At 44.1% G+C, this 27573-nt stretch overlaps 2 protein-coding genes across 2 annotated transcripts; both read right to left on the bottom strand.

The window, feature by feature from the left end:
* Positions 1-342: 342 nt before the first annotated feature.
* Positions 343-27573, bottom strand: LOC147418929 (uncharacterized). Its single transcript, XM_086505692.1, has 4 exons — positions 27214-27573; positions 26411-27106; positions 26244-26308; positions 343-691 (listed from the first exon to the last, which is right to left on the bottom strand). Exons 2-4 carry the CDS (start codon positions 27025-27027, stop codon positions 573-575), a joined length of 801 nt encoding a protein of 266 aa, XP_086361818.1. The 5' UTR covers positions 27028-27106; positions 27214-27573; the 3' UTR covers positions 343-572.
* LOC147418930 (uncharacterized) lies at positions 1514-14487 on the bottom strand. Its single transcript, XM_086505463.1, has 5 exons — positions 5853-14487; positions 5680-5759; positions 5147-5554; positions 4679-5045; positions 1514-4538 (listed from the first exon to the last, which is right to left on the bottom strand). Exons 1-3 carry the CDS (start codon positions 6106-6108, stop codon positions 5186-5188), a joined length of 705 nt encoding a protein of 234 aa, XP_086361589.1. The 5' UTR covers positions 6109-14487; the 3' UTR covers positions 1514-4538; positions 4679-5045; positions 5147-5185.

The following is a 27573-nucleotide window of genomic DNA, read 5'->3' as shown; positions in this document are numbered from 1 at the left end:
TCGTGATAAAAATATTTTAGTTTTTCTTGATTAAAAAGATGGTTTATTTCTACAATTGTAAATTTCACAACCAATACAACCACCATAATGAACAGACTCAAAGCATTCTGACAATACATGCACAACTTGCTCCATCAAATGTATTGTTGTCAAGAAAGTTGGAGAGAGAGAGAGAGAGAGAGAGAGAGAGAGAGAAGAGAAGAAGAAGAAATTTTTAACGTCATAGGAAACTATCCCAAGAGACCTTAAAGATCTAGCCGACGAGGAGAGTTGAACTCCAGACTTGTTATTCAAGAAGGAAATGGCATAACCAATCTACCACACTTGAGAGAGAGAGCGAGCTTATCAAAGACCCCGTAATATTACTCAGGAAAGTGGCTTTTTGAGCCACAAAATGATCACATCTCTGTTGGCTTTGCTAATCTGCGACATATGTACATAACACAACTTATAATACAAAACAGTGTCAGCATTCTGCTGCTACTAAGAGCTTTTGTACAATCCAGTAATACTCCAGCAGGCTATAGTGTCAAGATAGCGTAGATGTTGCACTTAACCGAGCCACGATGATTCTAGAAGCGCCGACGTATTGTCTCATGAATTGCAGTAGAAAACAGAGCAGCCATTGCAGCAGCAAAGAATGAAACTATTCCAGCTGGACTGCCTTCTTTTTTCACCAAGCACCGTTCACCTGCAAACAATCAGATCACCCGAGCCCATCAAACCAATGCTGTTTCATGAATGGATTCACCACAATTCTTTACTTCATATAAAGCTGTTGATTAGACATCGCTCAAGCTCCACGTACATTTCGTTCATTTTACAACTTTTGCCAAGAATGCACTAGTCTAGTCCAGCTTCAGTTTATACAATCTCACCAATCAGCTACACAGAACAAGTGCTGTTGGTTTGAATTTGACAGAATAATAAATCATCTTGTGTCACAAAATGGTGACATGTCATGGAAGTGGCCCGTACCTGATTGGACAGAGAGGAGCCATTCATAAGCCCCTAATTGGTGGCGTGAATCACGGAGGCTGTGCGGACTGCTGACGTGCCACGTAGTAGTCTACGAATTGATGACGTGGTACAACGTACAGGGATGATGTGACAGTATTACGCTGGGATGAGATTTTGGGCACTAGTTTCTAAAAGTAGATCTCTTACTGCTTTTGGGCAGAAGTGATTTTAAGTTGCTTTTGGGACTTCGGGGGGGGGCTGAACTACCACTGTAAACGCCCTCAATCAGGTATTCCTTAATCGACTGAATGTCTTCTGATTCAAGAAGTCCGAGGGATGACATCAAAGGGTACAAGCTCAAGCAATCACGAAATCACAATCTGCAAATCCTGTGTGCACAAACTGAAAGAGAGAGAGAGAGAGAGAGAGAGAGAGAGAGAGAGAGAATGGTGCTTTTATAGGCCCAAAGGGCCTGCACCAATAGCAGACCCTTCAAAAAGTAAAGCCCACCCCCCCCCCCCCCCCCCCCCCCAAAAAAAAAAAAAGCTGGTACCCCCTTTTTTTTGAAAAAGCGAAATAAAAATTCACTATCTTTTCAAATTTAGTTTTAGAGAGAATCTTTGCTTTTAGCGAGAGAAATCAGCATGTTCTAGAGAGAATATCAAAAATTCAAGTTTAATACTTGCATTAATTTGTGAAGCTAGAAACTACTTGAAGTGTTGATCATCAAGGAGTTAGCTTATGAGCCAACGAAAACTCATGATTTTTTCCTCTGTCAAAATGAGCACTATACTAAGAGATTGATCATAATTTGGAAATGAGAATTTTACCAAAAATTTAAGCTTTTTTTTCAAAAAAATCGTAAAAGACTTATAACTAGTTGATTTCTCAAGCTTGTAAATCCTTGGTAATAGATAATAACTATGAAGATGTGAAATTACCTTAAAAGCCTAGTTTTCATGCTTACTAAAATATGCAAACTTGAAAATGCTGATAAGGGGGAAATTTCAAAACTTGAATCAAAGAATTGATGCAATCTTAGAGCAAAGCTATGATCCAAAGCAAATCTATATGTTACACCCAGAATATACATGTTTTTTGGACATCCAATCTTTCGTAAATCTCACAAATCAAGTTGCTTTTCAAAATTTTGTCATGCATAATCTATCAAAAATTTAAACTTGTCACCAAAAAACCATGTAAATGGGATTATCGATGCTCTTTATGTGTTATAACGAGATTGAGATTATTGAAATTTACAAAAAGTTTCAAAGTCACGTTCACTTTTTAAGTTTGTATTTCTCTGGTAAAAATTGAAAACTCTTCGTGTGTGAAATTTTGAGATACAAGGATAAGTCCTCCTTATAGATCACATAAACAACTATAATTTTTTGCTAATGTATTACTTGAATAACATACATGTTTATACAACACGAACCCAAGAATCACAAGAACCCAAGTTCCTCGTGAACTTAAGAACCCAAGACTTCAGTGTATGGTCATACCCGAAGCGGAATGGATACTTCGCACGGAGGTGATGAGCATGGAAGTGGCGAAGAAGAATTTTCCCCACCAGGAGGTTTTTCTGACCCTCCCCATCTACGCCAAGGATTGCACCAAATCCTATGGAGGCTTTGGTCAAGACGATGATGGACATGATATTACAACAAGAAGCGCAAAGCGCGAAGAAAGAAAGCAGAATTGGATCGCGAACCCGAAGAAAGAAAAACAGAAAGAAAGGCAGACTTGGAGCGTGAGCGCGAGCAAGCACGCTTGGCGGCCGAAAAGCAAAGGGCAACCTTGGAGCGTGAGCGTGAGCAAGCGCGCATGGCAGCCGAAGAAGGAAGGTAGCTATTGAGCTAGAGCGCGAGCAAGCACATGAAGCCCAACGAATAGCGGCCGAAGACAAACGAGCGGCCTTGGAGTTAGAGCGTGAGGCGCAGAGAGACCAACGCATGCAAGAGTTGGTCCTACAGGTACTCACAAATTAGACGTTCGTTGAAGTAACGTACGATGCAAAAAAAATAAATCATATATCTTTTAGATCCTATAGTCTATTATGAGTCGTGACATAGACCTTAGTAATGTAACTACTTAGTATTAAGTACTTACAACTTAAAGGAGATGTCTTACAAGTAAGAAAGTTGAAGATTTGGCCATGGACATTGGAAACGGCAATGTGCGAAAAAAGATTTCACTACATAAGTAGAGAGTCGAAGCTCGAGAGAGACAAGTGACAAAAAGTAGTACAAAAAAGTAGTGACACAACTCATAGTCTCGTGGCCCATGGGTGCAAACTTTAAAGCATAAAGAGAGAGTTCTAAGTGCTCATATCGCTCTCATCAACAGAGTTGTGGTCCGAGCTTGAGCTAGAGCTTGAGCTTGCGGTAGCTGCATCATCCTCATCACTACTTGCATCGGATGCACTAGATGCAAGACCATAATCTCCCTCACTAAGGATGTTGCCCTCATCATCAAACTTTGGCTCTCTAGGATCCGCAGGCCTAGAAATAGACACATTCTCCAAAGTGGTGTCCGCCATAGTAGATCCGCTATCCGAGCCTCGCCGCACATAGGTCCTGGGTGTCTGTGCCGACGCTCTTCCACTCCCACGAGCAACCGGAGTGGAAGCTCCTCTACCTGTAGTTGCCAAAGCTCGCACAACCACCTTCTTACGGGACCGTGTGCGAGAGACACAGGCTAGTGTAACAGGGTACGGGGGGAACACATCCTAAACGTTCCTAAACGGCGTTCCGGACGAGTCCGGTTCCTGAAACGGAGATGGGAACGGAACACCGCTCCGGAACTGGGTGTAACCGGAACGGTGTTCGGGCAGTGTTCCGGAATGGGGGGAACAAGGTGGAACATGAGGCGGAACGACGAAACGCGGGGCAGAACGGGCAAACGTAGGCATTTGGGGGAAAAAAAGTGGGCTTTTGGGGGCAGATTTGGGGCTGTTCAGGGAACATATTTGATGCAGTTTGAGGGCAGGTTAGGGGGCAGATTTGGGGACAGTTTTGGAGTTGTTTAAGAGTTTATTTGGGACTAAGCTGAATGGAGGTAATTCAAGCCTTACTCTAGGTGGACCGTTCCGTCCCCCCCTCCTCCTCCCCGTTCCCGTCCCGTTCCGGACCCTCCCGTTCCCGTTCCGAGTAACTATGACACAGGCGATCAATCTCCATTCTCCTCCAACTCCAAGTAGAGGTCTCGAAATATTTGCTCCTCCTCTAGATCGCGATCTTTGTTGAGACTCTTAAGAGTCTCAATGGAGAGCTTGCATTCATCTACATTCACCTATTTTTCATTTACAACATGCAAGAAGATTAATAGAGTTAGCAATTTGGCATGCCAAAAATATGAGCACATCGTACATGAGAAAGCATAAATAAAGAGTAGGATGTAGCCAACTCAATTACCTGCCTAGCCATTGGCATCTCATGCATGGACCGCAACATGCGTAAATTGGAGCGACAATAGATAAGCCGCTCCAATTGCTTTGTAGAAAGCTTGTTGCGGATCTTGGTGTGTGTAAGAGAATACGCCGACCAATTCCGCTCACATGCACCCGATGAGAAATCCTAGAGCACATAGATGATAGAAGAGAGGCATGAGATTTGAATTGTGGGAATTGAGAGGTGATTCATGTCACATGAATGTCAAATGATGACATGATTGAGATTATAAATTTATAATTTATGGTATAATATATATCATATACCTGTCCAAGAACCTGCAATGTCACCCTTTGAAGGTGAGGCGATTGATAGCCAAAACATTCCCACCAAAAAAGAGGCTTCACTAACGAATCCCTCTTCCAACACACCGAGGAAGCGAATGCCATGCCTCTTTGGTCTCCATAGTTGATGAGCTCTTGGAGAAACTCTGCATGGTGTTCTTCATTGAGTATCTTTGGAAGGTACTTGTCGCGCTCCTCTTGAAGTGCTTGATCAGCAAAGATGGATGGCTTTTTGAAAGCCGGATGTAAGAGGGCGGCAAAGCCATGGATTGGTCGCCTTATCCAATCCCACCGCTTTTTAACAAGGAAGAGAATGTCATCTCTCTTTGGAGTGTCCTCCAACACATCACTACAAAGAGAGAGAGAAAGATAGTCAAGCATGGGAGGGTAGAACCGTAGATGGAAAAAGACAACTTACAATGTAGATAAATCATAAGGTGAATTGTTTACCGTGAACCATTGGGTGCTCCATCAAGAATGGTGGATCTCTCAATCTCCTTGTAAGCCTCCTCCATGAAGTGGTAAAGGAGACCTATGGTAGAACCCTTCCATGTCTGTCATCCGAAGCACCTTATACAATGGCAATACCACAATGACAAGACCCTTGACCTCTTGCCAAAACTCCTCCTTCAAGCAAAGCCGTGGGATGGCCTTTGCATCTTGTTGGGCCGATTGGGTCTCTTCTTCCATCCATGCTTTGAACTCATCCGAGACCATTGTCTTTTGCAAGTTGGTTTGCACATCATAGAGGCGCTCAAGGAGGAGCCACATAGCGGCAAAGCGTGTTGCGGAAGGCTTCTTCAACTCCAAGCCGGAGTAAGGCTTGGAGTAAGTGCGATATATCGCAAGTACTCTCACCTTTTTGTTGATGAAGTTGACGATTCAGAGGGCTTGGGTTAGAATGTCCTTCACCCAAGGTAGGTCGCTCCAAGAGGAGGTCAATCCAATGAGATGCACATGGAGTCCATACTATGTGTGGATACTCCGCCTCTAGCATTTTGGCCATGGAAGCACAATTGGAGGCATTGTCGGTGATTACTTGAATGACGTTGCTTGGACCGATCTACATATGGAGAAAAAGGGAAAGTGAGAAGAGCCAAGGCAAAAGACAAAATTGAAAATAGTAGATACTTCAGAGTGGAATCATAAATTTTACCTCTTTTATGGCTTGACGGATGTGGCGGTAAATGAAGGCACCTGTGACCTTTTCCCCCTTGCTCCAGCATCAACCGCTCGCAAGAAGTAGGTGCCAAGAGGGCATGAGGCAATATTAATGATTCCCCTCTTCTTGTGGTCACTCCATCCATCAGTGAGAATAGAGCAACAATACTTTTCCCATCCGGCACGCACGGGGTCAAGAGACTTGTAGATTCGCACCCTCTCTTCATCAAGCTTCTTGGTGCGCATGTCATGGTATGACACTCCCGTCCACCCCTCACATGGACCAGTGTCACAAACGGGAGCGCATAACAATATAAAATATACTCAAATAAATAGACTTTATCACTTAGTACTGAAGCAAAAGGATATAGAGAGAAATAGATAGAGAGAGAGATAGAGAGTGAGAAGATCGACACAGTACTAGGGACCAGAAGATGGGCTGGTCCCCCCCCCCGTAATAGTATCTTTATTACTGAGGAGAAGTCTATACAAGCACTTGAACCGAACGTATTACCACGTTCGTTCTAGAATAAGACTTGATGGTTCCTGGAAGCCTTAGCTTCCGATTCCTAGGGCAAAACCCTATTCCAAGGAACTTCCGTTCCTTATTCCAAATCCTTGAGAACCAAGGTTCTCGCCTCTGGATCTCACCTTCCAGACTCAAGGCATGACATCCCTGCAACTCTTTTCTAACTCTATTTCCAGAGTCCTCTTCCTGCAGATTAACTCCACTTTCCTGGACACGAAGTCCTTCCCTCGGGAATTTCAACTTCCGGATCACATCTCGAGAGTCTACCTCTCTTCAATCCGTGGATTTGCTTCCCAAACTTGGGTACGAAACCCTTGGGCTGATCTGGCTCTAGTTCCTCAGAGCGCTTTCTCCTGCAGAGGCTCGTGCCTTCCTCTGCTCCTACTCCCTCACTAAGAGGAAGTACACCTGCAAACAAATACTCACAGTTCATAACATGAAAATCGTTACCTTCAAAGTCTCGACGCTCAAAACGCAACTCCGTTCTCGAAAAGCAATTCCCCGGAAGAGATCTCTACATAGAAAATCCTCTCTTCCAATCTTACACACAGAAGAGGGGTGTTCTCGGGTTCCTTCTCGTAAATCAGCCCCGTCTACGACGTTTATGGGCTGAAAATAGAGAAAAACAGCAACTTCTCGCGATGGAAACACACTCCGTAGGCACTTCTTCGCGAGGGAACTCGCGCATTGGGTCTTGACGACATTTGGTACACTTGGGGCAGCCATGGGCATCACCGGCAACGTCTTCTTTACGGCTGAAATCTGCAGCAGCATCTCCTCCTTGCAAAGGTTGGTCCTCCCCTCTGAGTGAGGGCATGTGGTGCTTTTATAGCTCCAAGCCACGGGCATGAATAGCTGCTCGCGTAGAGATCGCGGCCGGTTTTTTTTTTTTTTTCAAAAAAAAATTTTTCGCTGTTCTGCCAGAAAAAGAAAGAGAGAAAACGCTGGCTGATCTGTTGCCTTATTTATCAGATGGCTGCCCACTTATTAAGTGGGCGGCCGGCGTATTTTTAAAAATAATCTGAACCTGCCCAAAAACTCAATAAAACCTTATAAGTTAAAAACAATGCTTTCACAGTACTTCCCAGGCGTCCCTGGATGCAATCACATGCACAGTTGCAATGCAGACATAGACTTCCTCGCGAGAAAGCATCTGCTTTCCCGAAAAGCAATCCCGCTTTCTCAGAAAGCATCTGTTTTTCCTCAAAGTTTCCTTTGAACCAATCTTCATTCAAGTGCTTGCTTTTTCCTTGTGCACAATTCTAACACAGTTCGGAATTTCCTCCCGACTATGGATATTCCCTTTCCGATGCACCCGTCACCCACCTTGTGACGCATCAGGAATACCCGTCACCTAGTCCTTTCCTACCGAACTTGCGGTACAATCTCCTTCACGATGCTCTATGTCACCCATCCTATGACGCATCAGAGATGTCCGTTCCCGAATGGTCGGATACTTCTTTCCGATGCTCCCTGTCACCCATCCGATGTGACGAGTCAGAAGTACCGTTCCTGGTGGCCTTACAGATACTCCCATTCTCAGTGCTCCCGTCATTACTTTGAATGACGCACTAGGAATACTCTGTACTCGGATGTCTCCAGTGAGAAAAACCCTCTCACTTAAAAATCCAATAATTCATTTAGAATTATTTTTTCCTTGGTGTTCCAAGCGAGAAAACCCTCTCACTTATAAATCCAATAATTCATTTATAATTATTTTCTGTAAGATAAAGCCAATTTAGCAACATCCCTCTCACTTATAAACAGTTGTCCTCAACTGTAGAGATCCAACTGAACTGCCGGGGAGAAACCGGAAAGATTCCAAATCTTGCTCAACGGTGAGTTGAGCTAGTCCTTTCTCAAAAGAGAACTTAAAAATTAAATTAAACAAAGATTCAATAATTCAATACTTACCTTACCAGTTCATGTCCTTCCTCTAGTACCTCGAGGATATCCTTCACCATTCATTCAACTTACGAACCATGTAAGAACTCGTCATTCGTGTCTTTCCAACAGATCAAAAATCTCCTCATTCGAGAATCTGTTAACTCACTTTCGCCTTCTCAACCTTGAGAAGAATAATCCTCCTAGAAATCAATCTAGGTATCTGTCCTTGCGCATAATCCTGCGTTGTTAGTCCAGAGGGTATTAAACCTCTTGTGTCCTCCCACATAGGGAATGCTCAAGCCATAGAGCATTAAGCTCGATGTCTTTCTTTCACAAACAAAGTTTGCGATCACCTTAAAGAAGGTTCTTGTTTCGGGCCGTCGCTCAACGTAGGCGGACGGTTCCAATCCGAAGATTCTTTGTGCTCGGCGGCACTTCCTTCCAATCTTTTCCTCCTGCGAGTTATTACCACCAGCAGTGATTTCCCGACGCCCATTAGCGTCTCTTCCTTACAAAATCATAAAAAATGATTCACCTTGCGAGCATCAATGACGATTTGCAAAATCTCAGGCAGATAGGATTCTAGCCATAGCATTTTCTGAACGTACGTTCAAACCCGGTTCACGATACAGCGAACGCTCTTTGATTCTTACCATTTTGAAACGGTTGGCGAACTATATTCTTACGAACATAATAGTTCGAATTTATTCCAGCAGCGTGTAAATGCTACTTGACCTGCTCATGGAGAAACATATACCGCAACCAAAAGTTGCCTACTGTAATGGTAAAAGCACATAGCGTACTCAATGATCAACGACCATCAGAAAACCTCTTCTCCGTAGAGAAACTCAAATTCCTTCTACCGAACACATCTCAAATAGAGATTGTCGTGTCGGAATATCCTTGCGCGCAAAAAGGCGCTCAAGAGAGTATAACAAACTCTCGTCCAGTTCCTTGGCATAGGTCTGCATCTTCGTGTGTTATCCATGTACTCAAAAGTATACATAATTCTTAAGTTGTGTTAGAGTTTCAGTGAACCTGGGAAATTACCTTCCCTTCGTAAGATCCTTAGAGCGAAGACGCTCAACTTGACGATCCCTTGGCTCGGTCTTAGAGTAAAACCCGCTCATAAATAATCTAGGATTTTAATCCTTGGATTCCTCAAGCACAGGCCGTAGTCGTCGCTTGTTCCTTCCCTTGTAAAGAGAGTTCATTCACTTGTGTGAAAAGCACTACCATATCTTCCCTTACCGGGTAGGGGTGTTGGTTCATAAGGTACTCAAGCTTAATGAAAGCTTTTCTTTGTTGGAAAGCTCTGGATGGTTCCTTCATAATTTCCTACCCACAGTAGTAGGTAATCTGTTCGAGAATTACCGGATACCAAATCAATAGTCGACCTTCCGGCTAGTTAAGCAAACCAATTCATCTCAAAAAACAATGTTTCAATTTGATATAAACACTCGAGAGTGAGTAGTCTCGGTTAGACATAACCATACCTCGTGCAAAAGAGCAAACAAGCACAATGCACTTTATGATTTCCGCAAAGATGTAACTTTGATCGAAAACCTGCCCTCTCACTTAAAGTTCGAGGGTCTTCTATTCAAAAACTCGGGAGTTAGATTGAATTCCCTTACTCCAAATTTTCTGTGTTCAATGGTTCCCGTCCCACTACGGGGATTAAAGTCTATGTACACTAAGGTGTACACTTTCACCTTTTATCGCTGACTCCACCATCTGCTGCAAAGTATCTTGCAGATGTGTCTACAAAATTCGGACAAAAGTCCTTCGTAAAATTTCTTCATCTTTCCTTCCTCAAAGAGGATCAAGAGTGAAGCTACCTTGGTAAGAGTGAACCACTACTTGCTTGGACGCGCTCGTATTTCTATTGGGCAAACCGATCCCAATCTTCTTGGATGCCTTCCTCAAAGCGTAGAGGAAAAAAATTTGTCGGAAAATTCAACCTTGAATTGAATCCAAGTCTTGTTGTAAGTTCCTTGCAGAGCTTTGGTATACCACCAAGTACTTGCAATCCCCTTGAGGTGTTTGGTCACATGCCTCACCTTCAACGCTTCTCAGAAATTGCCGTTTGCAAAGGCAACTTCAAACTGTCGAATGAAAGCAGTAGCTTTCAGGACATCTTCCCTTCCGTCAAAAGTATCAAACTTGACTAGTCACTGGAGTGTTCCTAGGTCTAAAGACCTTCTTCATATCCTTCCCGAAATGACGGGATTTCATGGCTATAGTTCTGGAATGACGTTCATGGATATTTTATGGATTCTAAAGGATCTCGAGCATTCCGCTCCTTGGATTCTCTAGGTTCTTGAGCATCATGCTCTTGTCGCCTTCTCACAGAATCCCAAGTCTTGTGTCGACTTCTTGCAGAGAGAAAAATTTTTCTAGCTCTGCGAGCTTTTCCTACAAGACTTAGGTTTCCGCCTGCTTACTTCTCTCTTGGCTTGTCATGGCTTCTTCCCGTATCTTCCCAGAGTCGTCCTCCTTTACAGAGAAAGAGAGGAGACCATGCTCTGATACCACTGTCACAAACGGGAGCGCATAACAATATAAAATATACTTAGATAAATAGACTTTATCACTTAGTACTGAAGCCAAAGGATATAGAGAGATATAGATAGAGAGAGAGAGATAGAGAGTGAGAAGATCGACACAGTACTAGGGACCAGAAGATGGGTTGGTCCCCCCCGTCATAGTATCTTTATTACTGAGGAGAAGTCTATACAAGCACTTGAACCGAACGTATTACCACGTTCGTTCTAGAATAAGACTTGATGGTTCCTGGAAGCCTTAGCTTCCGATTCCTAGGGCAAAACCCTATTCCAAGGAACTTCTGTTCCTTATTCCAAATCCTTGAGAACCAAGGTTCTCGCCTCTGGATCTCACCTTCCAGACTCAAGGCATGACATCCCTGCAACTCTTTTCTAACTCTGTTTCCAGAGTCCTCTTCCTGCAGATTAACTCCGCTTTCCTGGACACGAAGTCCTTCCCTCGGGAATTTCAACTTCCGGATCACATCTCGAGAGTCTACCTCTCTTCGATCCGTGGATTTGCTTCCCAAACTTGGGTACGAAACCCTTGGGCTGATCTGGCTCTAGTTCCTCAGAGCGCTTTCTCCTGCAGAGGCTCATGCCTTCCTCTGCTCCTACTCCCTCACTAAGAGGAAGTACACCTGCAAACAAATACTCACAGTTCATAACATGAAAATCGTTACCTTCAAAGTCTCGACGCTCGAAACGCAACTCCGTTCTCGAAAAGCAATTTCCCGGAAGAGATCTCTACATAGAAAATCCTCTCTTCCAATCTTACACACAGAAGAGGGGTGTTCTCGGGTTCCTTCTCGTAAATCAGCCCCGTCTACGACGTTTATGGGCTGAAAACAGAGAAAAACAGCAACTTCTCGCGATGGAAACACGCTCCGTATGCACTTCTTCGCGAGGGAACTCGCGCACTGGGTCTTGACGACATTTGGTACACTTGGGGCAGCCATGGGCATCACCGGCAACGTCTTCTTTATGGCTGAAATCTGCAGCAGCATCTCCTCCTTGCAAAGGTTGGTCCTCCCCTCTGAGTGAGGGCATGTGGTGCTTTTATAGCTCCAAGCCACGGGCATGAATAGCTGCTCGCATAGAGATCACGACCGGATTTTTTTTTTCGCTGTTCTGCCAGAAAAAGAAAGAGAGAAAACGCTGGCTGATCTGTTGCCTTATTTATCAGATGGCTGCCCACTTATTAAGTGGGCGGCCGGCGTATTTTTAAAAATAATCTGAACCTGCCCAAAAACTCAATAAAACCTTATAAGTTAAAAACAATGCTTTCACAGTACTTCCCAGGCGTCCCTGGATGCAATCACATGCACAGTTGCAATGCAGACATAGACTTCCTCGCGAGAAAGCATCTGCTTTCCCGAAAAGCAATCCCGCTTTCTCAGAAAGCATCTGTTTTTCCTCAAAGTTTCCTTTGAACCAATCTTCATTCAAGTGCTTGCTTTTTCCTTGTGCACAATTCTAACACAGTTCGGAATTTCCTCCCGACTATGGATATTCCCTTTCCGATGCACCCGTCACCCACCTTGTGACGCATCAGGAATACCCGTCACCTAGTCCTTTCCTACCGAACTTACGGTACAATCTCCTTCACGATGCTCTATGTCACCCATCCTATGACGCATCAGAGATGTCCGTTCCCGAATGGTCGGATACTTCTTTCCGATGCTCCCTGTCACCCATCCGATGTGACGAGTCAGAAGTACCGTTCCTGGTGGCCTTACAGATACTCCCGTTCTCAGTGCTCCCGTCATTACTTTGAATGACGCACTAGGAATACTCTGTACTCGGATGTCTCCAGTGAGAAAAACCCTCTCACTTCAAATTCCAATAATTCATTTAGAATTATTTTTTCCTTGGTGTTCCAAGCGAGAAAACCCTTTCACTTATAAATCCAATAATTCATTTAGAATTATTTTCTGTAAGATAAAGCCAATTTAGCAACAACCAGCTGCGACAATAGCCTCACCATGCGTTTCCAACAGTCCGTGCGAAGAATATGGAAAGAGAGATTGCACTCAACGACGGTGCGTGCAATCTCTATCTCCACTTTGTCGTTGCCTCTCTTTGAGGGAAGACAATGGACCGGAAGTTCCACCCGCCGCTTGTGCAAGAGTAGCTTGCTTTGGAGGCCACCCACCATGACTTTTTTTGCTCTTCTATGAGATGCTACCTCCGTCGGTGGAGGCCATGGTAGCGGCGCCAGATGCAACGGACATTGATGGAGAAGCATCCTCTCCCGAATCGGAGACATCACGGTCAGGCAGCACCACCTCCTCCGATGCCTTTGCAAGCCACTTGCACGTCTTCAAGGGGAGATACTTTGCTTTGCACTCTTGGAGAATGTCGTCCGGGATATTCGGACAAGGGCCCGCTTGCCCTCCCAACTTGGTCAAGATAAGGCAGGTGGCGCTTGAGGTCATGGTCTTGAAGCAATATTTGCAATACCATTTGCAAACATTTTGCTTACTCTTCACCAAAGTAGCGGCAATGCTTCGTGAAGACTTCATGAAGAGCGGGCGGCATTATGGAGAGCTTAAAGGATGGGGAGTGATGAGATACTTGAGACTCGAGAGTGGATCGTGATGAAGAGCTTGTAGGGAATGGGGAGTGATGAGAGAACTTTAGAGTAATGGAGAGCTTGAAGGAGATGGATGGTAAGGAGAGTGAATCGTGATGGTGGGAAGGGAGCTTGAAGGAATAATGGAGAGCTTAAAGGAGATGAAGGGAGCTTGAAGCCTTGATGGAGCGTGGGGCTTGAAGCCTTGGCCCTTGATGAATGGAGAGAGCTTGAGGAAGCTTGAGTAGGGGAGTTGATGAATGAGAGAGCTTGAGGGAGATATGGAGAAGAAGAGAGGGTGGGCAACCTTATATAGGTTTTGAGGGGAGAGAGAGAGGAGGGTTAAAGAGAGAGCATGATTCCTGTGCCATGGCCATGGCCCATGTGGCTTTGTGTGTGTGTGACGAACGAAGACAACCCTGTCTCGAAACCCGAGCCGGCCAAAGATGACGGTTCATCAAGTGGCGCAAACCGAGATTCGGACTCTAACAACCCCGTCACCGAGAAGTTGACATTCAGTAAGTATGACGGTAAGATGGATGCTAGTATTATTCATTCTTGGTTGCATCAATTTAATGTTTATTTTGCGACAACTAAGAAGACAGGAAATAGCAAGGTTTTAACAGCAGCCATGTACCTTGCTGGTGATGCCATTAATTGGTACCACACATGGCAAGAGGCACAGTTGGTCGCACACCTAGAGGCAGCCGACGGAGACGTGTCCCTTCCCTGCAATTGGGCCGACTTCCAAGACAAGCTCAAGGCGCGGTTTATGCCTCCTCAATACCTAGCGCAGTTGAAAGAAGATTGGTGCAATCTCAAGCAGAATGGTATGCCAGTCATGTCTTTTTCTAACCATGTTTTGCAGCTCGGCACCCAATTACGCAAATCGGATGATGAGCGCAAAGAGGCTTTCCTTTTTGGGTTGGATGAAGATATTAAGTTTGATGTAGAAGTTTTCGACCCCGTAGATCTCAACAAGGCGACTGCTCTCGCACAGGAGAAGAAGCACAATAAGGGAAAGCCTAAGGAGAACAAGACTTCGCAAAGTACCTCTCAAGAATTCTCAAAACCCTCAAAACGGTAAGAACGGTAACAATGGTAAGAATGCTAACTCTTCTAACCAATCTTCATCTAGTCTCTCAAAAAAGAACTCACAAAATGAATCTAAGGGTAAAGCGAACACAATTGCTAAACCTAAGCTCACCCCAAGTGAAAAAACAGCATAAGGAATTTTAGGAGGATACATCACGTTAGAAGAACAAAGCATTTATTCTAAGGAAGGTCGATGCTATCATTGTAACATCAAGGGTCACATAAAAAGAACATGTCCTAAGCTTGACTCTAATGAATCTAAAGAACCCACAGAACCCACATCCTCTGTCAATGCAATAAATGAGAACACGAGTGTGACCCAAGTTTCTCACGATCCTCCCATTGATGAGTCTCTCATTAAGTGTTATGGTCATGTGAAGGGTCAGTGTTTTGTCATATTGTTTGATCCAGGCAGTATGCATAGTGACTCTCTTGTCGAAAGAGCCCGCTTGGAGGTCAGCAAGACATCTCTTTTCAAGGTGTCAGGCTTCGCTCCCAATATGGACTCATTACACGAGAGTGCCTTGATGTTTTGTTCATTGTTCGACAAGCGTCCTTCCGCAAAAAATTTGTAGTCTCTACTCTTTCAATATCTGATATGCTTTTAGGCATTCGATGGTTTCGTGAGCATAACCCTCTCATTGATTGGGCACCTAATACTTTCACTTTCAATGCCAAGAGTGACTCTCCCATTGTCATTCGTGGGGAGCAAGTTATTCATTGCCTGTAGGAAGCTACATGGCAAGGAAAGAGCCAAGACCCAAGGCTAAACATGGCTAGACGCAACCCAACATGAAAACCTACCTCACACGGACCGGGCACAACCACAAAATAGCCCTCACTCCCTAACAACCGTCCCTGGGAGAGACAGGGATCAATCGGACGAATCCGGAGAGATGCCTAAACTCTTAACACATCAAACAATGGAAAACCAAAGCTAAGGTTAAGGCGACCAAGCCTGATAGAGACTTATAATATCATCAGTTGTGTACTGTCACAAAGTGATGACGTGGCGGACAGCAAAAACCCTAATTTCTGCCAGAAACCCTAAAATTCCTGCAAACCCTAATTTTTGCCAAAAACCCTAAATTCTGGAAATCGCGGAGGCGGATTATTAAAATTATTAAAAATAAAAAAATTTAGAAAATGATGAGCGACGCGAATTTTGCTTTTGCTTTTTTTTATTAAAAAAAAAAAAAAGAGAAAAGACTCTCTAAGAGAGAGAGAGAACTGATGCTTTTGATTTTAAAAGCTTTTGGGGCTCTGCTTTTGGGCATCCCTTGTAACCTTTAAATTAGTGGTGAGGGCCTCACTTCTCAAGGCATCTGGACGCAGAGTCTGAGAGTGAAACTCTAACCGCTCTCTTGTACTTTGATGATTGATTAATACAAAAAGAAATACCGAAAGGGGCGCCAGTCTTTGGGGCCAATATCTCTAGGCACGGAACTCCGCCGGGCCAGTGCAAATCTATTGTGATCTGTGAATTGTTTTGAAGTGGTTATTTGGTGCTGTCGCGGTTGATTCTTGACTTGGAGTGTCCAAGTTTGTTACAGTGGTATCAGAGCACGGCCGATTTCTCTTCTACGGGAAATCCGATCTCCGAAATTTTTTTTCCACGGCACCTATGGCTTCAGGCAATGATCAGTCGACTCCCTCTGCATCTGGAGATGCGGGCTGGGATCACAACGAAGATTCAGGCAGAGAGTATGGCCCGCCTCGGCCTACTCAGGCGGAGCAAAGAGAGATGGAGCGTCGTCAATTGATTGGTGATGCAACAAAGATGATGCTCAATTTTGCCAAGGACCCGAAGATGGCAAAATATATGAATCAGACCTCTTTGGAAGAGGTACAGACAGAGTGGTAGAGAACCACAACACCACTCTCGAAACCCGCTCTCAAGAAACCTTCTGCCTCCAAGAAATATACGGAGAAGGAACTGGAGAACGTGGTTGATGCACAGATTGCTCAGCTTTCTGACACGCAAAAGAAAGCCAAAAAGCACGGCAAAAAGCAGAAGAAAGGCACTGACTTCCCGGGATATTTGGGTCGTCGTATGACATTTGACAAGGCAAAGAAACGGAAGAAGCGTGTTCGATTTGAAGGAGTACCCAGTTCTTCTTCTTCTTCTTCTGACAGTTCTTCTAGCTCCTCGGATTAGAGCGAAGAAGACAGAAAAAAGCAAAAAGCGAAGCAAGACACAAAGCTTCGGAAAGGGCAAGGCAAAGAAGGCTAAATCTCGCCCAGAGACTGACAGTTCTACTGAGGACTCGTCTACAGACAGCTCAGATTCCGATGACGGAAAGTTTTATGCGAACAAGAAGAATTTTTACAAAGCCAACCAGTATGACTTTCTCGAAGATAACAGCAAGAAAGTCCGAGAGTTTAAGGAAGGTGGCCACTCGATCAAGTTTGATACTTTTCAGGATACTCAGATGCTTCGAAGGCTTTGTCTTTTATACAGCAGTTTGACATCGCTTTCGCAGGAGGACGCTATTCAGAGCACTCCAAGATTCGGAGAGCTGCCTCTTACTCTGAGGGGAATGCTCGTACTTGGTGGTCCACGCTTCTATTAAGCAAGACTGTGCCAGTTACATGGCTGAAATTCAAGAGGCTTTTTATTTCTTCTTGGTTGACTCAAGAGTTTGAGCGAGATATACGAGCTGCTTGGAACCATCTCCGGATGACCAAGAGCGATACAGTGAATTCTTATTGTGAAAGATTCTGGAGCTCTTTTCTACCCGCCTCTTCATTCAAGAAGATCTCATTCAGAGAACAGATCGAGCGGTTTACCTTGGGTCTACCTACAGAGATCCGAGATCACTGCTTGGAACAGAAGTCAGCTTCTATTCAGGAGTTGATGAGTCATGCGAAGCGGGGCTTTGCCATTCACTCTGGCAGTCTGACCTACCCCACAGATGAGGCCATGACACAACGAGCCGAACAGACTTCTGGGAATGAAAGTAGAATGAAAAAGAGCAACCCAGAGAAAAAAAAAGGATGCACGACCCAAGCTTACTCCTGAGGAGAGAGCTCGCTTCATCAGAGAGGGGAAGTGCTTTGGATGCGGGAAACATGGACATATTTCCGCAAAGTGCCCTGATAAGGCACAGAAAGAACAGAATGATAAAGACGACGACAGGTCTGAGAGTTCGAGAGCAGCTGAGGAATGTGGCAGAAAAGGCAGATAGAAAAGCAGAACTGGTACCACATGGCGTGGGACTTGCACCGAATCAAATGAATGAAAGTACAAACTTTGCCGTTTTTTTTTGGGGCAAAGTGAAGGATCAGGAAGCTCTTTTGAAGGAGCCAAGGCCAACTTCTTTTCACTTGGAATTGGCGGCTCGATTTGGAACTGCGCCCGACAGACTGACGCCACTGGCGGAGGTAGTTCGACTGGCACCCGGATGGGATGTTGCCATTACACCGAGCATTGGCAAACTTCGTTTGCAATGACAGGGGTGTTCAGGGCACGTGAGTGACGTTCTACTCGGGATCCCTTGGTACCACAAGAACTACGCCGTGGTTGACTACCGGGCCGAGAAAGCGACTTTGATAAATGAAGGGCTTAGAGATTGTACTTGATGAACTTCAGTTTTCTTACTCATTCTTTTGGGAGAACTGAACCATGGATAAAAGTTGAATATGTTTTGACCTGAAGAAAAGAACGCCAAAATTTTTTGCTCCACGCTCATGCCGATTGCTTTTGAGAGGGCCTGAAGATCATACCATTGATCTGATATCTGGAAGCACACCACCGAATCGGCCACCTTATTGTGTGAGCCGAGTACAGAATGAAAAGATTATGAACTCAGTGAAAGACCTCTTGGAAAAGGGTCTTGTCCAGCTTAGTACTTCACCGTATTGCTCTCCAGTGTTGTTGGTTTTGAAGAAAGACAGATCTTGGAGAATGTGCATCGATTATAGCACTCTCAACGAAATCACCATCAAGAACAGATTTCCGATTCCTAGGATCGATGATATACTCGACAGGTTACAGGGATCCTCGTGCTTTAGCAGGATTGACTTGAAGAGTGGATATCATCAGATCAGGATAACGCCAGGAGATGTCTACAAGACAGCTTTTCGGACGACTTTTGGGTTATTTGAGTTTTTGGTGATGCCTTTTGGCTTAACCAATGCTCCTGCGACATTTAACGGGATGATGGACAAGATTTTTCGAGAGTACAGGCTATTTGTTGGCACTTTCTTTGACGACATCATTGTTTTCTCCAAGAATGAGGCAGAACACAGAGATCATCTGCTTCAAGTCTTTCAGGCATTACAAGATCACACGTTAGTGATTAATGCAAAGAAAAGTGAATTTTTTTCCTACCAGAGATACACTTTTTGGGACACATTGTGTCAGCAGCAGGAGTGCGAATGGACCCGGCCAAGATAGAGAATATCCGTGATTGGCCCGATTTGAGGAATGTCCATGAAGTTAGAAGCTTCTTGGGACTGTGTTCGTACTACAGGCGGTTCATACGAAAGTTTGCAGAGGTTGCTTCCCCTTTGCATATCTTGACACAGAAAGGAGTACCTTTTTCGTTTGTGCGCAGTTGCTTGGTATGCTAGAAGGTCAAGTTTGACAGGCATAAGGCACCGGGATTGTTATAGCCTTTACCCATACCCACCCACCCGCCCCTGGGAAAATATTGAAATGAATTTCATTTTTTTTTATCTCCCGAGAATACAGAATGATCACGATGATTTTCCGATTACATGGCACGCCTGAGACGATTGTCTCCGACAGAGACCCCAGATTTATGAGTTTGTTTTGGAAGGCAATTTGGGAGAACATTGGGACGCGGTTGCAGTTCTCGTCATCGTTCCACTTGCAGACTGACGGGCAATTTGAGATTGCCAATTCAGTGATTTTAGATTTATTGAAGTCTTGTATCTCGCATCAGAAGACTCAATGGGAAAAGAACTTACCTTTGGTGGAATTTGCCTACAATAACACGATACACTCTTCGACGGGGAAGACGCCATGAGAGATTGTTGAAACTGCTACGAAGGTTCCATCCTTCCTGAGCACGAAAGATTAGAAATTTGAAGCGGATGAATATTCGCGAGATTTGGATACGGCTTTTGCCAAGGTTCGCGAGACTTTGCAGGAGTCTCAAGAACGACAGAAAAAGGCAGCGGATCGCCATCGTCGCGACTGGAAATTGAAGGAGGATGATTGGGTGCTCTTACTTTTGAGAAGGCACGCCTAAGAAAGAAAAAGGGAAAGGAGAGGCTTCTTCCAAAGCTTAGTATGTGATACTACGGACCTTTCCAGATTACTGACAAGATAAATGATGTCTCCTTCCGATTGGACCTGCCAGATACTTGGAGGATTCATAATGCATTGCATGTGAGTCTCTTGAACCCTGTTAAGGGTGATGTGCCTGATGATGGGGAGCCTGATGAGCAACCCGAAATAGAAGAAAACGAGGAGATCCTTGTTCCTGAACAGATTTTGGCACATAATGATACGAAGAAAGGTAAAGTCCGAAGGCAGTTCTTGGTTAAGTTCAAGAACTTTCCTGCATTTGATGCGAAGTGGATGGAGGAGGAGGACCTAGCAGATACTCCTCGGATTGTGAAACTTTACCTCGATGTTTTGGTTTAGCATAGTCTACTCCAAACGGAACCCAGAAACTCAGCTTGGCCGAAGATCTGGTGCAGTGGGATGCACAAGAGGGGAGTCGCTCCACTCCTTTGTCAACAGATGCCTCGATTTTGATACTAAAGTCACTGATGTCTCTTTGAGCTTCAGGGATACTGAGAGCTGACAGTATTCTGCTGGATGACTTTATGAAATGGAATTCCTGATTATGATACTGATTTGTTCTTGACTTCTTGTGAGTACAGGAACTGATAGACGAAATGACTGCAGCATTTTGGTCTGATTGATCTCGAATAGACATGGTTGCAATAGGGGTTAGTCAATCGGACATCGATGAGGTCCCGATTGGACCTAGATGTGATTGCTAGCTACATTGCCGATAAATCATGGTCTAAGATCCGAATGAATGTTGAATGTCATGTGATGTCCTGTGATGTCTGGTGATGTCCTGTGATGTCATGTGATGTGAGTGTCGATTTTGTACATGTGCTAGATGTGTGTTCCTAGTACGTAGGTACTAACAGTCAGTGTCTGCTAAGACGGTTTATGGCTTTTGTCGGTTTTGCAGGCGTAATCGCGGTCGATTACAATGCTTTCAAGAGGGGGGTATGTCACAAAGTGATGACGTGGCGGACAGCAAAAACCCTAATTTCTGCCAGAAACCCTAAAATTCCTGCAAACCCTAATTTTTGCCAAAAACCCTAAATTCTGGAAATCGCGGAGGCGGATTATTTATTAAAAAAAAAAAAAAATTTAGAAAATGATGAGCGACGCGAATTTTGCTTTTGCTTTTTTTTATTAAAAAAAAAAAAAGAGAAAAGACTCTCTAAGAGAGAGAGAGAACTGATGCTTTTGATTTTAAAAGCTTTTGGGGCTCTGCTTTTGGGCATCCCTTGTAACCTTTAAATTAGTGGTGAGGGCCTCACTTCTCAGGGCATCTGGACGCAGAGTCTGAGAGTGAAACTCTAACCGCTCTCTTGTACTTTGATGATTGATTAATACAAAAAGAAATACCGAAAGGGGCGCCAGTCTTTGGGGCCAATATCTCTAGGCACGGAACTCCGCCGGGCCAGTGCAAATCTATTGTGATCTGTGAATTGTTTTGAAGTGGTTATTTGGTGCTGTCGCGGTTGATTCTTGACTTGGAGTGTCCAAGTTTGTTACATGTACTGGGCTGCTCTACAATGTTGGAGCAAAACGTTGGGCAAAGGGTGATGTAAAAACGCTGGTCTGATTTGCTAGCACTAGCTCCCCTAATTGAAAAAATTGCTAGGCTGATGTTTCCTCCATAGGGGACTTTTAGTAAGGTCGGGAAAATTAAGCCCGGTTTCGGGAAAAGTGTGCAAACGTGTGCACGTGTGAGTTTCTAATGACAACTCACTATTTTGTGACGCATTTGACAAACCGACTGGATTGACACGTTCCTCTAACCTAGACCTACATGCTCGTCAAGTCCGATGCACATCGAAGTGTAATCACATTTGTCAAAATGTTTGTACAAACTATTTATGCAAGAGGGTTCCATATTTGGAAACCTAATCTATTAGACTCGTCCGGACATGCAAGTCCTACGAACAGGCTCAAAAACTGCTGATATTGATCCTCCTAGCATTCTAGACGCTCCTATCTAGGGATAGGTGGAAAATTGGCCCTCGAAGTCCATGAAGCATGTCCATGTGGCACAAAGAGCCATGTGCACGTGGCAGTAGGTTCCCACTAGCAATGGAGGTCTATGGCAACATTTCTCCCCTTCATCACATAGGTGAAACTAACCTATGGGATGACACTAGAAAAAAAAGAAAACTGCTCAAAAGAGACGGGGATAGTTGGTAACAAACATCTGATATGTTCAAAGGTGGCTCATAGGAGACTACTATGCATGGGTTACAGGCTGAACAACGACTAGAGCCTACCATGGCTCAAAGGCCTCTGGAGTCCCCTAGGTTAAGTATACCTGACCTCAAGAAAAACCATCCCCCCCCCCCCCCCAAAAAGATAAGTACCTCCCTCAAGGCGATCTAGGGTGAGAACTAAGTGATGTAGGGATACTGAATGCAAATGCATAGGGCGGTCTCTTACCACATACTAATAAGTATGAGCAGTGTCTCAGACCTTTACAGACTAGCTACATATTTTCAATGTAAAGGGGACACAGAATGGGAAAAAAAGCTTTAAATTATTCATGCATATGCAAATGGGAAATGAAATTTAAATTTATTCGGATTTGACCAATAGGTTAAGAGGATGCCAATCAAGATTTTAGCATTGTTCTATATTGGAATGATCTTGCTCTATGGCATTTAGAGCATCGTTTAAACTTGGGTCATTATTTCCAATACTTACTTCAAGATCTTCATGAACACAAAGACCATACAACTCCAAACGGGAATCTAACAAGGATCCTAGCCTTGTTGTAATCGTCGAATCAAAATACAATGGCTTTAGGTGCCAAGGTATACAAGAGGCGATGCCATGTTCTAATTTCTTTGTCCACATTCGACTCTTCTCTTGGCCTCTCCAATGCTTCAATTTTGGGGCATGATGTTGACGGTAAGCTTATTTTTTTCTCATTGAACGAGCGGTAGACTTTGGTAAGTCTTCGCTTGAAGTTGAAGAGACCTTTTTGATGGTGTCTTTTTGGCCCTTTTAGTAAAAATATGACTTTTAGCGTATCTAGAATGTTAAATGTAATCCAAAGAGTAGAAAACAACGTACAAAGCTAGGCACTATAAGCGTAGTTATCCAAGAGGACTACCGCTTGGGACTTGGAGCGCTAGTTGAGTGCACCAAGGTGAACTTGTCGAGCTTAGGATAGCCTTGATTGGCAAGGCAATGAGGGCAACCCACGATAGTGGAGGTGGCGATGGGGGAAGAGGGCACGCACTAGAGTATGGAAGGGAAGCCAAAGGCTTGCAAGCTGAAGACACTAGCAGGATGCCACCTCTCTCTCTTGGCGTTGCAAAGAGGTTGCATGTTGTAGCTTGTGCACTATTAAAAAAAGATGGCAAGATTTTTAAAATCTTCATTAGTGATAAAGGCCAAGCATTTAAAGAGGCTATGTGGACAAAACAAAAACTCTTTAATGAGAGTTAACAAGAGCAATTCCTCTAAGATCTTGTTACTTTACTTACGGGGATAAGAAACTCTATCCATAATCATCTTTATAATAAGAAAAACTCTCGTACTATGAAGTTATTCTGGATGAATAACACTAGGTAAAAAACAAATGAACGAGGCTAAGTTATAGAACTGTCAGGTGAAGCAGATTGAATTTGTGATGATCTAGGTTTTACACTTCCACAATCTTTCCTTACGTTCATGATTGCTTCAAGTATGAAAGATGGTTCCTTTTATTTTCCTGAAAATAGGGAATGAGAGAGAGAGAGAGAGAGACCCGATGGGGTCCCAACCAACCCTTTCAAGGGTCCCCCCACACCGTTGCCAATGTGGTATTTGCTTTTGATTGCATAAATGGAATGTTCAATGTACACATATTTGCTTTTGATTGCATAACTGGAATGTTCAATGTACACATATGCAATACCTCAAGTGTAGACTCTATTGACTCGAATGTGGAATGTCGCCGCAATAACTCTTCAAGATGAAGCACCTCCGGGGCTGATTTGATGCACCTTTGGATCCGTCTCGATGAGGGGTTGTTCATGGCCACCAAGGAGTAGATCTAGGGCTGATTTGCGGTCTCAATGTGAGAGGAAACAAGGGCTGAAAGCTGGCTGCAAAAACACATATCTCGCACACTATACGCAACACATTTGTCGTGGGAATCAGGGCTGAAAACGCAGCTGATGATGGAGGAAACGATGGACAGCGATGTGAGCACTCGATGCAACGAGGGAATGACTGGGAGAGAGGCTCAATGTGAGCACTCGACACGGTGAGGGAATGGCCGAGAGAGAGGCTCGATGTGTTGCCAAAAGCTTTGAGCTACAGCAAAGCGACTAGCATTAGAGAATCCGTGGCTCTTCCGGCGAGGCAAAGGGCTAAAAATTGAAAACGCTGGCAGTTATGGCTGATCCAGCGCGGCTGCTAATGATGAAGGTCCAAAATGCCACGGGGCTGATTTGCAAAACCGTTGGGCTGATCTCTAGCACTGTCTCATCTAATCCAAAACATTGGCTCTACTGCTCCGTTTATAGGTTGAGAATTGGGCTTAAGAATTTCTAAAGGCTTAGGTAGGGCAAAACTAGAAGACAGGAAGACAAAGTTATAAAAATAAATCATAAAATGAATTACTTGACTTCCACTAGGTTTTTGGGTGAAACTCACATATCTGCCCACCCAAGAATACGAGTGACGCGGGGAATGGCTCGTTGGATTCCTCTAACCTAAAACTATATGCACGTCATGGCAGATGCCCACCGTAGTGTGACAACTGTCAAAACGCCGGTACAAACCATTTATGGAAGAGGGTTCCAAAACTGGAAAAGCAACGTAAGATAGTGAGAGTGAGATTGTGTATGATACAAAGAGTGTGGGATGAGGCCTTTATAAAGCTCTGTATAATACAAAGAGTGCGGGATGAGGCCTTTATAAAGCTCTGTATAGAGACTCGTGCCATCATCAACTGTGTCAAGTGAATCCATGCTAGCCTAGAGCATCTATACAAGCGTTCATCGCATTCGCATTTGAAAATGCGGAGTATGCAGAGTCTGCAAAAGAATGCACTGAGGGTGGGTGAGCTTGCATTCGTGGCATGTCTTCATAATTGAGAGTAGAGTTTTACAGTTGGAAACGTAAACTTGAAACATCCACAATAATGCTCAACAAAAAATCTTAAAAGTTAATAAATAAAAACATTACGGAAAACTAGAAAGTTCATAGCTTACAGCTCAAAGTTCAAACAACATGTTACCTAAAATATAGCCAAGTTTGCAACATGCAAGCGAACTCCAAGTTTGGCAAACATTTGCACCTGCAAAGGCTTGCAAATGCATTTACAAGTAACTACAGCCTAGAGAAGGAACCCACTAGCAGTGGAGAAGGCCTATGCCAATAGCAAACCTCCAACGCTCGCTCAAGGCCAATATGTGATTAGTGTCAAATCCTTGAGAAATGAAACACGACGATCATACGATGAGTCTTCAAAGCTCTGAAGAGCAAGTGAGAGACCAAAAGGCTTTTATCTTCTTTGACAATAGTGCAAAGGCCAACTTTATTCCACCCGGCATAGTAAAGTTGGGATTAGGTCTCCCCAATCTGGGAAATTAAAAAGCCTTTCCCTCAAACGGAGGGAACGCACAAACAAATACTACGGACCTTCCTGCCCAAACCACAACGCATCCACCCACAATAAAAACGGCGGCAGAAAATCGAAGCTATATGGATTGATGGCACTATGGTCACTTTGGTATGTAGCGAATGATTTGTAAGTTGCTTTTGAAACTAGAGCCTGTAAATAAAAGCTCGGAACTCAGTTGTAAATGTGAACAGTCAACAGTTGAAAATTTCTCTCTTAGTAAAATTAAACAATAGTGCCAGGGCGCTTATTTGGGGACTCCAAAAAGGAACTCCACCCTTCTGTCTCGACTTCAAGCAATCAAGTGTGGTTTGCTGCAGTTTGAATACTGACTTAATGAGTTTATTCATTTTGTTCCAATTTCTGTTATTGCTTTTGTGATTGAGTGGATCATCCAACCAGCGGGTGATTACAGTGGTATCACAACACAACTTTTCTATTGTTTTTATAGGAGGAACACCTACAATTGAGGTAATCCTAATGCAATTCCGGGAGAGGAAAGCGATGAAACTTCTCAAAATCCTCCCAACTATGAGACTCCCGTGACTAACTTATTTATCGAGATTATTTGCACGCTGTTGGACTGAAGTCATCACATCTGAATTATGCCAAAGGTATGTACCAAGACAGAGCAACTGCTATTGAGAAGGCAATAGTGATAGTGGTCTGCTTATTCCTAAGATAGAAAGTGCAATGGTTCCAAGCTAGCGGTTATATTGACTTTGTTTGGGTGGGAACACACAAAAACACAGAAGAGGAAGTATTTGCATACGCAAACTTGCTCATGTGATACATTTCGTGGTTTACAGAACATAGCCAACTAAAAGAAAGAAAACAAAAACCATGTAGTTATGTTCAAAAAAACCACTTCATCTCTAAATCGTACCTGTCCAAAGCATCACCCCAACAGATGCTCCCAAACCCAGAAGGTAGGCATCCATTCCTGTTCGGCTGCAAGCAACGACCCATAGTCACTAATATACAAATCATAAAAATCTCCACTTACAACAGAAGAAAAGGCTGAGCAATATAAAGCATCAAAAAAAAACTTACTTGTTCAAACGAATTGCCGCCAAGGCTAGTAGGCAGAAAAGTCCAATGCCAGTGCGAAAAAACTCAAAATCAAACGACTCATCTTTCATCCATATTGCAATGCAATAGCCCAAATGAAATGCAGCAAAAGCAATGGTGAGAAATGGAAGCACCCATACTTGCTCTTCCTTCCCCTCATCTCCCCCACCACCTCCACCATCTCCACCACCATCACCATCTCCTCCTCTACCACCACCTGTCGGCCCACCAGTCGATTCTTTAAAAGACTTCCTGACTGGAATTTGATATCCATTTAGCATGCTCATTGCCCACGGACTGTACATAATTTCCAACTTAGTACGTAGAGTGAGAGTGCTTCCATCCTTGTTGAAAAAGTGCTCTGTTACTAATGGATCGTCATCACAAAAGCAGCTGATTGACGGAAAATTTGGTGCGGAAGGCAAAGACATATCCGACAAGAGTTCTGGAGAATTTTTTCGCACGATCAGACATTCCCAGCCAGCAGGAGACAGAAATGACCTCCATGTGATACGTGTACATGTTTGCAATGAGCTGTAGGAGGTGACATACTGATGAGGGTGTTTATGAACAACGCTAGCATGCCACCATTGAGCCATTCGCAACAATGCTAACTTAACCTTTGATAAACTTGCGTTAGGACCCCAGATCAGCCCCAGATCAGACCTTATAATGGGCCTGCAAAACAAGGAAAAGAGCCGCAAAACGTAGAGCATGTCAATGAAAAGAAAATCAAGCAGAAAAGAGTTGGATCCGCAAGAAGCGAGGTTCGACAGAGCTCTCACCTGAAAGGAGGGACGATCAAGGTAGAGCATGGCAGAAGCGCTGGAGCTCCATGAAAAGCCTTGACTCTGTGCAAATAGCTTCGATGATGGCAGCACGATCACAAGGGGGGAAAGCTTGAAGGAGAGGAGCTGTGCTGCAGTGTCGACGCAAAACCCTAGCAGCGAGCTATCAGGGGTCGATAGACAGAAGTTGCGAGAAGAGGATGAGGAAGCAAAACGATCGACGTGCCGTGCCCAGCAGAAAAGAACCAGTGCGAACAGCGATGGCCGGTGCTATCACAAGAAGAAGAAGCATAATTTTGATCACATCATCGCACCACAAAATATCGCTTACGTGGGTCCAGCTCCTGCGGAGACTGG

Source organism: Adiantum capillus-veneris, chromosome 29 (assembly GCF_014529385.1).
Source record: "Adiantum capillus-veneris isolate H3 chromosome 29, ASM1452938v2, whole genome shotgun sequence".
NCBI classification, from domain to species: domain Eukaryota; kingdom Viridiplantae; phylum Streptophyta; class Polypodiopsida; order Polypodiales; family Pteridaceae; genus Adiantum; species Adiantum capillus-veneris.
This window is presented reverse-complemented; position numbering and strand designations above follow the sequence as displayed.

Coding starts and splice junctions, on each gene's coding strand:
- LOC147418930 (XM_086505463.1), bottom strand. CDS start 6,108: ATGACATGCGCACCAAGAAGCTTGATGAAGAGAGGGTGCGAATCTACA. Junction 5,760..5,852: donor TCCGTCAAGCCATAAAAGAG/GTAAAATTTATG, acceptor CTCCATATGTAG/ATCGGTCCAAGCAACGTCAT. Junction 5,555..5,679: donor GCCAAAATGCTAGAGGCGGA/GTATCCACACAT, acceptor ATCAACAAAAAG/GTGAGAGTACTTGCGATATA.
- LOC147418929 (XM_086505692.1), bottom strand. CDS start 27,027: ATGGCTCAATGGTGGCATGCTAGCGTTGTTCATAAACACCCTCATCAG. Junction 26,309..26,410: donor GCGGCAATTCGTTTGAACAA/GTAAGTTTTTTT, acceptor CGTTGCTTGCAG/CCGAACAGGAATGGATGCCT. Junction 692..26,243: donor TGGGGTGATGCTTTGGACAG/GTACGATTTAGA, acceptor GATTGTTTGCAG/GTGAACGGTGCTTGGTGAAA.